The following is a 14,193-nucleotide window of genomic DNA, read 5'->3' as shown; positions in this document are numbered from 1 at the left end:
TTATAATATGATGTCTCTTTTCGGTATGGTGTGATATTCCTCTGCATTATAATATCGTTATGAGGTCATATCTCTCTGTGTTATAATGCAATATTCCTCTGCATTATGATGTGATATCCCTCTGCTATTGTACCTAAGGTGGCAAACATACCTGCCCACTCCTCTGTTCGGTTTATTTATACGTCCTCTTTTGCATCCTACTTACCCCTAAATACTGCTTTTTTCACCCCCCTTTGTTTCAATAGTTTCATACTATTCCTTTACAATGTAAGCTCATAAGCTGGGCCCTCAAAAGCCCACCATACCTGCCAGGAACTTTGTATTAAAGGACCATAAAGCTAGATGGGTGCTCACGGGCAAAGTTCTCATCTCCTGTTGCGTCTGTATGTGTATTTGGAAGCTTGTTATGTATATGTTTAACCACATTTGAATTGTACAGCACTGCATAATATGTTGGCGCCAAATAAATAAAAGGTAATAATTTCCTCTGCTCATAATGGGGACACGTGGAATGCTGAGGTGTGCAAAAGGCGTCACAATTCGTGAATTTTCCCTATCCAAGACCTAGGGAAATCTTAATATATTGTAACATGAAATATCTAAATTTACACATGTAAAATTTGCAGTAAAAATAAGATTTTTTTTCCTAAAAAATGAAAATAAAAAAACAACAAATATTAATTATAGTATAATAAATCAAAAATATCCCACATAATTAGTTTTCTGCCAAGGCTACTATTAAAAATTAGAGCTCTACATATACTCTAATGAACACATACCAAAAACAACCAATATTAGTTATCGTATAATAAATGTAGAAAAAAAATCCACATAATAATATATTATATGCTGAGGCTAGTATTAAATATTAGGGCTTGGTATTTACATATAATGAACAATTAAATAATTAAAAATTGCGCCTCCCCGTCGGGGAATCGAACCCCGGTCTCCCGCGTGACAGGCGGGGATACTTACCACTATACTAACGAGGACTAGCTGAAATATCTAGGAAAGCATGGGACATAGTGATATTTCACTTTGCTACGATGTTTTCATTCGGAAACATGGTTTTTTCGGTATGTTCTACCAATATTTTTGAGTGATAGAATTTATCTATGTGTTACAGATCTGCGTTAGCAAGTGTGAGAATTGTGTAAGCAAATAACCTTCATTTTTCGGGATTAATGAAGGCTTGTATCGATCAATGAAGATATTGTATTGCAGATTTTGCAAACACCAGCGCCGTGCGTAGCAGCAACATATGAAATCCCACGTTCTATTTCGTCATGACGTCACTAGCACAGCAAGCCGTATAATTATTTCCTTTTTAAGGTGTCCCCAGCTCCATTAGCGTTCACAGAGCTATGTGACGATAGTAATAATTCAGTATAGTCTTTGTGCATTTTATTATAACGTTTTACCGGCGCTGTCAATTCACATGTTAATAATGTAACGTTATGTGTTCCGGTCACATGTAAACTGTACACACATACATGTGTGTAGACACGCCCCCTGTGCCTGAACAGGAAACAGGCTGCTGATTCCTGAAAAACTACAGATATGACAGGGGCCAAGACTTGGATAACCTGCTTACTCCTGATATTACTCTTTATCTGGATGGGATCAGCCAGCAGACCTGGAGGTAAATGGTTAAGTAGTCATTATTCTGCATTTAACATGTGTCATGCCAGCATTTATCCTTTTGTGAAAGGTCTTTATTTTGTAGTGTCTTTGGTATTTATTTAGTCCCAAAATTCAGGTAAATAATGAAATTGTTATCAATAAGATGGTTTGTCTCATTATAATGTTGGCAGCAGTTGTTCATATAGGCAACATAGATCACTGTCTGTCAATCAAATACTTGTAGATAAAATAAAGAAAATGGCTAAACCATATTGATCAAAGGGGAGATGGAGTCTTTAGTTGAAGTTGGTCCCTTTTATTGGACAGAAAGAGAGGTCAAAAGAGCCAATATTTTCAAGACCTCTGAGGTCTCTCCTTCAAATGGAATGGCATTCACAACATGAATGCACAATAGCTATAGAATGGGTTAATTAAAGTAATGCCCATTCACCTATAAACACTGCAAGGGTTAAGCATGCATGTGGCTTGGTATTGGACATGTGAGCTGTATCTTTCAAAAAATATATTTTTTTTTCTTGGTATAAATTGGATATAATTGACATGTGATTCTAGTTATCGATAACATGCGTTCACAACCTGTTGTAAACTATGTAAGCGTAGGCCACTAAATATCTGTTTTTTTGTACTTTACAATATTGTTTTATTATCACGTTATATGTTATTATTAAATGCCAAAATATTATTGTCTACCGGTAATTTATAAAGATGCTGCCATTGCATGATAAGATATGAATACTGGTATACATAAAAACCGGAACCACCAACCTTTTTACATACAACATACTGTTGTGGCTACAATAGTAATTGTCTTTTGTGGCTCAAAAGCTCAACACCTTTTTTTAGACTTGGTTTATTAGCAGATTTACTTTTTTGACATGACTGCACATTTGTTATCATTGTCCAAACACCTCATTCCTCTCCCATTAGAACTATAATGTGAAAAAAAAACCTTTGCTGCTTCCAACCAAAATGTTTTAAATATAATTCAAGCTAGCGTAGTACCTAAAAACAAATTCAATATGTGAAAACCATTGGTCATGAAAGGGTTAAATTACTGTTCGCGGTTGCTTATTGTTTTTATTGTTTTGTACAGCGCCATCATATACCGCAGCGCTATGCAATGGGTTGGGTCAGTTATAACGATTGGCACAAGTTACATACGTAATTTCAGTTCTCTTTTAATATCAGATTTCTGTGTGTTGTTTAACAGATTACCTCTTAATATGTTATCATATGTTTGTTTGTTTTTTACTTTATAGAGGTTGTTTTATGGACAGGAAAGTTTATCTTCCTCATCTCTGTCCTCACTCTTATAATATCTTTTGTGACACCATGGATTTCTTCCTTTCGTCGATCAAGAAAATCCCATATGGGTAAGGCGTCTCCATTACGGCTGTCTTTGACTTTGTTGCATGCTAAACGTATAGTCGTGTATACATACAGAGTGTAACACACAGATTCGCATGACTCAAATACAGATTTAATGCCTTTATAGTTGATTCTGTGTATTTGTATGTTGCGTTTATGTGTAACAGGGCTATCCTACTGATTAGCAGGAGTTTGTAAGTGAGTTGTGGTTGTACATTAAGTAGCGCAGATCCCAGTAAACTTGTCCTGCAAGACAGGTTGAGTTGGCTCTACATAATGTATAGTTCACTAGGTGAGCTGACTTTCAAGAAATCTCTCTCCATGGGGCAATTTGTCCTTGCTGCACAAGAGCTTACTCTTTAACCCTTTCCTTACCAAGGTTCTTTAGAACCTAACGTATCGTACATTTTTTTTCTCTCTATTGTTTGATTGTTAGGATTGTCAGTCCCGGAAGGTGACATGGAGCAGCAGCAGAAGCTTGTCAGAATAGAGCAACAGGAACAATTGAAGCAAAAGGTACATTGAGTGTTGTATTTGTCTAAGCCTTTTGATAGGGTCATCATGTCCTTTAACTAGGAAAACATATAAAATGTATTATGTAAGCAGTGGCTTTTACACTGGAACATCCCATTTGAGTTAAGAAGAAGAAAAGTTGATGACGTTTTTTGGGTACAGTTCAAGCTCTAAGCAATGTTTTGATTATATAATAATATGTTAAACTGTTTATATACCGTATTTGGTCGATTATAAGACAAGGTTTTTTCCAGAGCAAATGCTCTGAAAAATACCCCTCGTCTTATAATCAGGGTCGTCTTATAATCAGACCTCAATGGGGTCTGACTATGAGACTAAAATCCAGATCCCCGCAGCGATCCTCCTGTCTACTCCCCCCCCCAAACTTACCGGTACTTCCGAGTCCCCCGTGCTTAGCTCGGGCAGCGTATAGAGCTCTACGCGATTCGCGTACACAACTTCCGCTGCAGCCGAGAGGTGCGGTTAGCGGCAGGGGTTGTCTGTGTCCATCGCACCACCTCCTCCCGGCTGCAGCGGAAGTTGTCTACACGAATGGCGTGGAGCTCTACACGCTGCCGGAATACACACCGGGGACTCAGAAGCTCCGGTAAGTAGGGAGGGGAAGAGAGTGTTAAATGGGGGGCATAAGGCATTTCTGAAGGCAGAGTGCTCTGTGAAATGCCCTTTAACCCCCTTAATGCCACTCTGCCTCCAAAAAAAAAAATGTTCACATAGTTTACATGAATTAACATTTACTGGTAAAACTTTTTTCCTATAGGGTCATCTTATATTCAGGCTTTTTCTTTTTTCATAAATTAATATTCAGATTTTCGGGGGTCGTCTTATAATCGAGCAAATACGGTATAATGTACTGCTATCGTATGATGGTTAGTATTGTTTACCATGATCCCTCCTCCACCAAACTTTACAGTTGGCACAATGCAAACCGGCAAACCCAAACCCATTGGACAGCTAATCAGTGAAGTGTGATTCGTCACTCGACGGGATACTTTTCCACTGTTCCAGAGTCCAGTGATGGTGTGCTTTACATCAATCAATCCGCTTGACATTAAGCTTGCATGCAGATTACAGATAAAGATGTTGATAGAATAAATATCCATCATGTGGACTTCTATAGAATAGTATTCTAAACAGAGTTAGTTTAGTGCTGTGCTAAAATGTTACAGTTTATCATATGACATTTTTTTTGCCCTTTAAACTGTGGCTGATGTTTTTCATGATTAGGCAAGCTATTATGTGGAGAATATTATGAAGCCACGTGAAGAATCAAGACTCAAACGGAAAATGGAGCATTTTTACAGGATGACAGGTCAAAGTTGGAAATTAACAGAAGGTCACATGCTTGGGGTAGGTAATACAACATAGAATCTGTCAGCAGAGCAGAACCATTGCACAGTGAAAATTGTGTGGTTTAACCCCTTGTTGAGCATTTCCTATTTGCTTTGAGAAGTTGCTAGGATGTGTTGGTAGTATGTGGTTTTCCATTTTATAGTAAGTGGATTGTAGAAAGATAATAAATTATGTAATCCTGCATATCAGAATGCTTCATTTTTAAAAGAACACTTCAGCACCCAGATTACACACATATTACAGCCCAGCCTGAGCCAACTTTGTCCCCAAACAGCCCGCTGTAAGACATCTTTGTTGGCAAAGAGCCCACCCTTCATGTGCCATCTTTGTATTTCCCCAAAAACTTACACAGTTACTCACTCGTTCACACAAATCATTTACACATATTCATTAATGCAGTCTCACAAGTCATTCAAGCAATTCATCCACACATTCATTCATTCTCGTACGCATCCACACAATTCATCCACACATTCATTCATTCAATCACTCATTCTCACTCTTTATTTCAATATTCTTGCTATCCCCTTTCTCACTATCTACCCCCTCTATGTACCCCCTCTCCCACTTCTCACTGTCTACCTCCTCTTACACTTCTCCCCCTTCCCACCATGTACCCCCTTTCACGCTTCTTACCCTTCTCACTATGTACACTCTCTCCCCTTTCTCACTATCTACCCACTCTTGCCCCTTTCTCACTGTCTACCCCCTCTTGCCCCTTTCCCACTATGTACCCCCTCTCCCCACTTCTCACTATCTACCCCTCCCCTTCTTATTATCTGCCCCTTCTCACTATGTACCCCTTTCCCCACTTCTCACTATCCCCTCTGCCCCTTCTCACTGCCTTCCCCCCTCTGCCCCTTCTCACTATCTACCACCTCTGCCCCTTCTCACTATATACCACCCCTGCCCCTTCTCACTGCCTCCCCCCCTATACCCCGTCTCGCTATCTACCCCCTCTGCCTACTTCTCATTATCCTTACTTACCTTGTTGCCGGAGTCCTGCGGTGGGAGCGGGAGGCGTCCGTCTGCCGCAGTGAGCGCTTCACAGCTGAGCGCCGGAATATGATGTTTAATTTGTGCCGGACAGACGCCCCTGCTGCCATGGCGCCCTGTGCGGCCGCACAGGTCGCACATCCCTAAGGCCGGCCCTAAAAATACTTATTTGAGTTTAAACCATTTTAAAATAAAATTAAAATAAAATAAAATTAAAAATAAAATTACACTTTTGCCTCTTTTTCCTCTTAATCCTGCCTGCTTTCTGCTGTGGCAGGAAGTGCAGTCATATACAGATTAGGGCTGCAACTAACGATTATTTTCATAATCGATTAGTTAGCCGATTATTTTTTTGATCGGGTAAAAAAAAAAATATGCAACATTTTCGTTTATTTAAAATAATAACTTATAATTTGCAATGGCATTTCACGATTTGCCTTCTTATTTTACTGACATAATAATTAAAGCTATATTTTAACAAGAACCCAAAAAATACCAAAAAAGCTTCACTAGTAAATATTCATGTAAACTATTTTTGCCCCGTTATGCACATCTCACCCCCAGCTTGCCTCTTTGTCCCAGAAATGCCTTATACCCCCCTATATGCTACTCTGCCCCTATATATGCCTTATACCCTCCTATATGTCAGAGATGCCACTGTGCCACATTATACCTCCTATATGCCACCCTGTCCCCTGATATGCCTTATGCCCCCTATATGCCACTGTGCCCCCCTGATATGCCACATTATACCTCCTATATGCCACTCTGTCCCCTAATATGCCTTATACCCCCCTATATGCCACTGTGCCCCCTGAAATGCCTTGTAGCCTCCTATGCCACCATGCCCCCTGATATGCATTTTACCCCAATATTCCACTGAGATGCCACTGTGCCCCCTGATATGCCTTATAGCTCCTTCATGCCACTGTGCCCCCTGATACGCCTTATAACCCCTTTATGCCATGGTGCCGCCTGATATACCTTATAGCCCATTTATGCCACTGTGCCTCCTGATATGCCTTATAGCCCCTTTATGCCACTGTGCCCCCTGATATGTCTTATGCCCCCCCGATATAAGAAAAACTGACACATAATTAATAGATCCCAAAAAAATTCTACCTGCCCCACCAGGGGTTAATATATCAACAGAAGAAACACAGGGCAAATGAGCATAAAAATAAAGATAATACTCCATGATTACCTTACCCAGTGCTGCTTACTTGTCCTGTTTTTCTTCTGTTGATATATTAACCCCTGGTGGGGCAGGTAGAAGTGGTAGTGAGGTGAAGTAGTGGAGGTTGCGCATACCGCGCACTAAAATCCAAATCCCCTGCGGTGCTGCAGGGGACCTGGATCCTCTCTGGCAGCCGGTAGTGGTCTGTGCGATGCGCGCAGAAAGCCGCTTCTCCCCTCCGCTTCCGTTGGGGCTTCCATGATGGAAGCCGCACCGGAAGGTCACGTGACGCCAGGTTCAGTAATAGAAGCCCCGGCGGAAGTGGAGGGGAGAAGCGGAAGGGGTGAAGCGGAGGATGCCTGCGCGTTTTGCACAGACGCTCACCGGGTGGCAGAGAGGATCCAGGTCTCCTGCAGCTTTGCGGGGGATCTGGATTCTAGTTTTATAATACGATCTCTATTTGAGGTCGGATTATAGAAGGAGGGGAGTTTTTGAGAGCATTTGCTCTGGAAAAAACTCATTTTATAAATCGATTCAACTAATCGATTATGAAAATCGTTGAAAACGATTTTCATAATCGATTATTAACGATTTTTATCGATTCGTTGTTGCAGCCCTAATACAGATGCTCCTTTCTTTGCTAATATTTCAACTTTCGGATGGTGCAGTAGCGTTGCACATTCGTTACATTTACTTGATTGTCTAAAGATGATACAGATACAGTAACCACGTTGTAAGTCGATGAGCACTTGTACACATTTCTTTTGGCTCCCTAACTATATTGGCTTTTATATCCCCTCTTTTGACCTAAGGAAAAATCATGTTGCTCACTCTGCTGGTTGCTCTGAGAAAGCAGCTTGTAACTTTTTTAGTACAAGCTGCTTTCTCAAATTTCCACTAGCATTGTAGAAATAACTTTTTTTAAATGTAGTATAAAGTTCAGGGGTCAGGGTATAGTGTTTTGGTTTATTTTTTCTTCATTTTATGTACTAATTTTCTTTTCAGGATGGGGAAGGCCATGATTCATTGAATAACTGTGATGCGACTGATAAAGCTGCTGAAACTCCAAATAATGAAGCTCTAAGGAAAAGGAAACTTCCAGAGCAAGCTACTAAGCCTATACCTAAACTAGAACCACCGCCTCCTAAGAAGGTATTTTGTGTGTAATATTCCACTACCACAATCTGCTTTTATTTCAGCATTTCTGAACAAATAGTTTGTTTGAAAAAATAGATATTTCACAACAAAAACACGTAATAGCAACATGACTACCATTTCCCTTTATGTCTGCCTTAACTTTTGTCTGCCATTGATTCTACAAATGTGTGCAGATTTTACAATCCACATTATTCCAGCACTCCTTTAGGGCATGCCAACTAGAGAATAGCAAAGCATCCCCACAACTGAATATTTCCTGCACTGTACTTGATTGCAAGTTTTACACACTGGTGTTGGCCTCTAACACTTGTGAATTTTCTGTATTGTTGGACTTTTCGCTTACTGGTGTAGGACGTTCTTGGTTCAGCTGGGCGTGAATAGTGGATGCAGATGCTGTTCTGTTCTGTGATATGCTAGTCTTATCTTTGACTAGTCTTTGCCTATTCTTGCTTTTTATGAAGATTAATGGTTTCAGAAAACCTCTGAAAGTACTGCCCCCTAAAAATATTCATCTTAAATGCAATTTGGCAATTAACTTGTCCTCTAATTGCTTCCCTATGCCACATTGACATCTTTGCTTTAAAGGCGTTTGCCAGAGCATTAGGAGAAAGAGTAGCAGGATCATGCTAACAGTATCGGACATATACAGCTCACATGTGTGCTAGGATGTTACCCTTTGAATAAAATATATAGTTTCATAAATTTTGAAAATCTATAAACAAATGGCATGTGAAGAGGATATTCATATAAATAAATATATAGGATTTAGGGGGGTAGTAGAAGCATTATTATTATCCACTTTATACACGGGACCCTTGAAACCCTTTACTTTCAAGGGTTCCATGTATAAAGTGGATATAGAAGCCTATTTGACCTTATTTGCATGCGCCTACCCAGAATCCTTGGTCATGGTAGCACCATGAGATTTCTGAGGAAAACAAGCCTTCTGGCTTTTCTGGTGTCTGTAGATGAGTGTTTAATAATGCTTGTACTACCCCCTTAATTTTAAGTGGAAGGGTTTTCCATCACCTTTACCCACCATAACGTTTGTTATTGGTATTTTACATTAGGATTTAACAAAGAGATACAAATTGATTTGTCTCGGTGCTAAAAAAAATTTTTCCTGATGAGGGCCATAAATGCCACAGTTAGGGATTGTCAGCACAGTCCTCTAGTGCAATAAGGCTCAGGACAACTTATAGCAAACAGTGATGTATTTTCAACTGCTCAAATGAAACAACCCAAAACAAAATCATAAAAGAAACAAACCTGGCTCTCAATTGGAGCCCTGTCTAACTATACTACGCTGGCCCAGACTGACCAGCCTAAACACCCACTAACTACACCTCCCAGCCAGACTCAGCTAAGCCAGGCTCTGGAAAACCTCCCCCAGACAACACACAAAGATCCAGGCAGGTATTGCCTCACTTGGCTCAGGGATAGTCTTCTTTAGGGGCTCTCCTTGCACGGGGGAACTTCCTCTTCCCCCAACAGTCTCCCTGCTCTTCAAGCTCCAGGGGGTTTTAATGCCCACTACCTGTGCCTGATGCAGGTCACATAGGAATCCTGGACTGGATCCTGCAGACCTCTAGGTCTGGCATTGATTTTCCACTGGAAAGGGGGAATGAAGCATTGGCCCACTCTGCTCTGCGATTGCTCCACCCTAGAGACTCATATCAGAGACTTACATATGACTTGTATAGCACCTGCGCCCAAATGCCAAATCATCTCCCTGGGCTTTACAGCATCACAATTTATATATATATATATATATATATATATATATATATATATATATACACATATACCAATTATATTTGGAACACCAATACTCTTTTTAAGCCCCCCCCCTTAATTCATAATGAACCTTAATTATAGATAGTCTTCTCTGCTCCCCATATGCTTTATGCCCCTTAGAAATGCCAATCTGCCCCCTGATATGCGACTCTGCTCCCTAGATATGCCACCCCTCTCCCAGGCTTACCAATGCACCCCCAGACTCCCTGGTGTCTAGCGGGGCCAGCCGCTGGACGTCTGCGTGATGCGCGCAGATATCCTCCTCTGCTGGGTCACGCCGGTGCTCCACAATAGAAGCCCCGGCAGAAGTGCCAGCAGCAGAGGTTGTCTACGTGCATGGCGCGGACCTCCACTGGCTGCTGGAGAGCAGGATCCAGGTCCCCTGCAGTACTGCAAGGGATCTGGATCCTAACCCTGCTGCTTGCCCACAGCAGGCTAAATGAAAAAGAAAAAAACACGCAAATATGAATGGTAAAAAAGTGCAGCCTATATTCTGGCCAATACGGTATATGTATACTGGTTTGAAAGCTTGTAGGTGAAGCACAGCTTAAATGATTTGAGTTGATTTTGTCAGATTATATTCACATTTACAATAACAACAATTGTCATTCACAGATCATTACTTTGCCTGAAGAACCTAATGAACCTGGAGAAGGAGTAAGTGACCTTCACTATCATACACTATCAATATGCCAGGAAATTACGTATGAAAAACTACCATATACTGTTTGCCTCATGGTGCCAAGCGTCCTTGGCACTTGGATGCAAGAATTTTCTTAGCTCCTCATGTCTTCAATGTCAGTGGGAACTATATACTGAACTATATTCGTGTTAGTCATACACTCCGCAACTATACACTGGTCGGTCTATATGCCTATACCTCGCTTTATTAACATTATTATTTTTTTAATTTGGAAAAGTTGAATGGCACAACATACTCCCTTCTTAGAAGGAGCTTGTCTTAACCCCTCCTCACTTCATCCGGATCTCTTCCTTCAGTGAAGGGCCCTGTGAGTCTAAAACTGCAGATCAAATTGCACATTGAATCAAATGGAAGTATGGTTTAAATTGGCAAATTCCATGTTCCCTTAGGGCACCCCAACACAGAAAAATATTCAGACTAGTGCCTAGTAGTGAAAATGCCCCCATTTGCTCCCCCATAGTCTGCTTCCAGTAAGGGAAGTTAGACCCCTAGAATGTTTTATTTATGTAAAAATGTAATCTAAACATCCTTTTGTTTATTATTCTTATGATTTAAATAATTTACATAAATTTAATTTTTATATGTATAATTTATTTGTAAGTATGTTTATTACAAACCAAATGGGGGGCTGCAAGCTATCTTGCACCAGGGACCTTGGTTCAGTAGTTCTGCTGCTGCTCTGTTTGCTTAAAATGTATGGATATCCTTGGAAAAATAGTGCTTTGCTCCTTATTACATTTATACATTTTTGACTGTATCTACAATTTTACCTACGTTTTGTTTTTTTATTTTATTTTTTCTTTTCTAGGTGATAAGCGTTGCATTAAGGTGTCCAAGTGGACGTGTTTTTAGGAGGAGGTTTTACAAATCCTGCTGCTCCTTGGTAAGTGCTGTCAGTCTTTATGAGATTTAACTGTGTGAAGGTATTGGTATGGCCATGTGAAGACCTTTTGGTGAAGACCCATACACATTTCACATGTTGCTGGCCAGCCCATATTATGGGCTGTCCTAAAGGAATAAGTGCAATTGTTCTCTCTCCTTATTTGGAGGAAACAAATACAATTATTTAACCCCTTCAGTCTTACACCCACCAGAAGTTCACATGGGGAGAAGAGAGCCTCAGCAGGGTGTTGGGCTCCTCCACTGCTCCTCCTGCTGGCTTATTGCAATCTGCAATACAGGGCTATGGAGACTTGCCTGCTGATCACATTGTGATAAGCACAAACATAAGAAAATGTAAAATATAAATGGGGGAAAAAAGGTAAATAATAAAATAAACAAAACAAACTTTTTATCTATTATAGTAAAAAATAAATTTAAAAGAAAATCACTACACCTAAACCCCTCAAGTCAATAGCATTACAAAATATGTAATATGGGTAATTAATATGTAACGCATGGATGTGGCCTTCTGGAACATAAAAGAATATGTATGTCTGTAATCAGGGCATGTGACAGTATAGAAGAAAATTGTTTTTTTTTTTTTCAATCAAAAGACGACATTACGTTTATATACAATACTTGGCATATCAAATTAGACAAATATCAAGTAACAATGTATAGTTTATTAAGTATAGGTCTTTTTCTTTTTATCTGTTATCACTAATATTTTATGCTTTTCTATGTTTTATACAGTTCTATGATTTTAAAGAAATGGGGTCTGTGGGTTAATTAAACATGGAAAAGGGAATCATGGTTTAACATACATATGGTATAAAATTTATTTTGGTCCTTTCGGTTATTTAAAAAAACCCAGGACTGAAGGGGGTTAATTGCATATCCACCTTAGATTTAAAGGGCAACTCCTATTTTTTTCATATATGTGGCATATTTATATTGCCAGGAGGGTATCTAGCTATGTGTGATGAGTCGTTTTTTTGTTAGTTCAACCAGAACAGCAGGTTATACATAGTTTGCCACAGACAAGAATCAACTTTACTCAAGTTTAAGACTACAAGAGGCAGTACTAACATTAGTTGATGTCCGACATCCCCATGAAGCCATGTATCATCAAAAATAAAGCCGCTACTTGTAGAGCCATTGGATGCCATTTGCGCCGTCTAAATTTACAGGATGACATTGCGTGTGACATAATCTTAGTCTTTCAGGTTTGCTAGGACTATCTTGAAATGTAGATGAACTTGTGTAGGCGAGTGCTCGCGTGAAACAAAGTGACTTTAATTAAAAGCATTTAATTAAGTGTATCTACATAGGTGAAAAATGTGTTCCCCTTTAAGTATGAAAGGTGTTGTAATTGACTTAAACCACTATGCGTTAAAGCAATTAAAATGTAATCACTTATATTTCTGAGCATATTTCTTTTTTTTTTAAATTATGTAAATTTGTAACCTAAACAATATTTTTTTGTTTTTAAGGTGTTGCAAGACTGGATGATGAAACTTGGATACCACTCGGTCTTCTATGCTCTTTACACATCATCTCCAAGGTGTCAAGTAGAACTAAAAACAGAACTGTCAATAGAAAATATTGGTATTATAAAAGATACATTATTAAATATCGAGCAAAACTATTCATAACAACTTAAAATGAATACGCTGAAGAAGGAACCAACATTAGTGTTAATAGCAACCCACACAGTCACAAGATGTATAGCATGTAGAACTGCATCTACAGATTCTTTTGTTACCTGAATAGTCTTATTTTATTCTGTTTGAAAGGCTTCTGCTGTTCTGCTATAACACCAGAAAGAATATTGTGGATGTTAAAGGTAGCCAAACACAAAAATCTAGCACTCATGTCAGTGGATGTAGGAAACCTGTGGTAAGCTTCCAGTTGGGCATTAATCATCTATACCATGAGCTTATCCAGTTCAGATATAGGCAGTCAGCAGCATTGAACCTGGTCATACTGGATGTATTACTGCTTTTTCTCCGCAATTAAGAAATGCTTAATTTGTTTCTACGCTTGTGAAAATGTTTATGCATATGATTAAGGAGAAACAGTTTAAATGCCAAAGTTTTTTGGTTTTGATTACAACATGCTGTATAGTCTAGTTATAGTCTTTTAACTACCGTATTTATCGGCGTATAACACGCACTTTTATAACTAAAATAAAAAGAGGAAACCCTACCTGCATGTTATACGCCAATAAATCCTACAGCTGCATGATTTGCAGCCGCGTCTCCCTCACTTCCGGTCCGGACAGGGGTGCGTGTTATACCCCGGTGCCTGGTATGCGCCGATAAATACGGTAGCTATGTGGGCTCATGGCATATAGGTGCATGATGAGCAATCATAAAGGGAGTAATGCATAGAAAGTGATTGTGAAACGCATGAATATTCCATTGATTTCTATGATGGCAAGAACACCTAAGATCTTTGCACCACGATTTTTTTTGAGAGAGCAATTTATAACTTAAAATAGTGGAAAGATGGCACCAAGATATAAGCAGCAGATCCTGTGAGTTGTGAGGTGCGGCCTCCATGGATGCAGCCTGTTGCCATG

General features: G+C 39.5%; 1 protein-coding gene and 1 long non-coding RNA gene across 2 annotated transcripts; one reads left to right on the top strand and one right to left on the bottom strand.

Moving 5' to 3' along the window:
• The first annotated feature begins 1,507 nt into the window (after positions 1-1,507).
• Positions 1,508-13,282, top strand: UBXN8 (UBX domain protein 8). Its single transcript, XM_053455994.1, has 8 exons — positions 1,508-1,642; positions 2,904-3,017; positions 3,449-3,528; positions 4,771-4,893; positions 8,075-8,221; positions 10,640-10,681; positions 11,536-11,610; positions 13,103-13,282. The coding sequence occupies exons 1-8, from the start codon at positions 1,561-1,563 to the stop codon at positions 13,262-13,264; spliced, it is 825 nt and encodes a 274-aa protein (XP_053311969.1). The 5' UTR covers positions 1,508-1,560; the 3' UTR covers positions 13,265-13,282.
• A 102-nt stretch (positions 13,283-13,384) lies between these two features.
• Positions 13,385-13,533, bottom strand: LOC128473744 (uncharacterized). Its single transcript, XR_008346292.1, has 2 exons — positions 13,504-13,533; positions 13,385-13,473 (listed from the first exon to the last, which is right to left on the bottom strand). It is a non-coding gene; the product is annotated as an uncharacterized LOC128473744 (long non-coding RNA).
• Between the last annotated feature and the right edge of the window lie 660 nt (positions 13,534-14,193).

The sequence above is a fragment of the Spea bombifrons genome, chromosome 1, assembly GCF_027358695.1.
Source record: "Spea bombifrons isolate aSpeBom1 chromosome 1, aSpeBom1.2.pri, whole genome shotgun sequence".
In the NCBI taxonomy this organism is placed as follows: domain Eukaryota; kingdom Metazoa; phylum Chordata; class Amphibia; order Anura; family Pelobatidae; genus Spea; species Spea bombifrons.
Note: the sequence above shows the minus strand (reverse complement) of the source record. Positions and strands in the feature narration are given on the sequence as shown.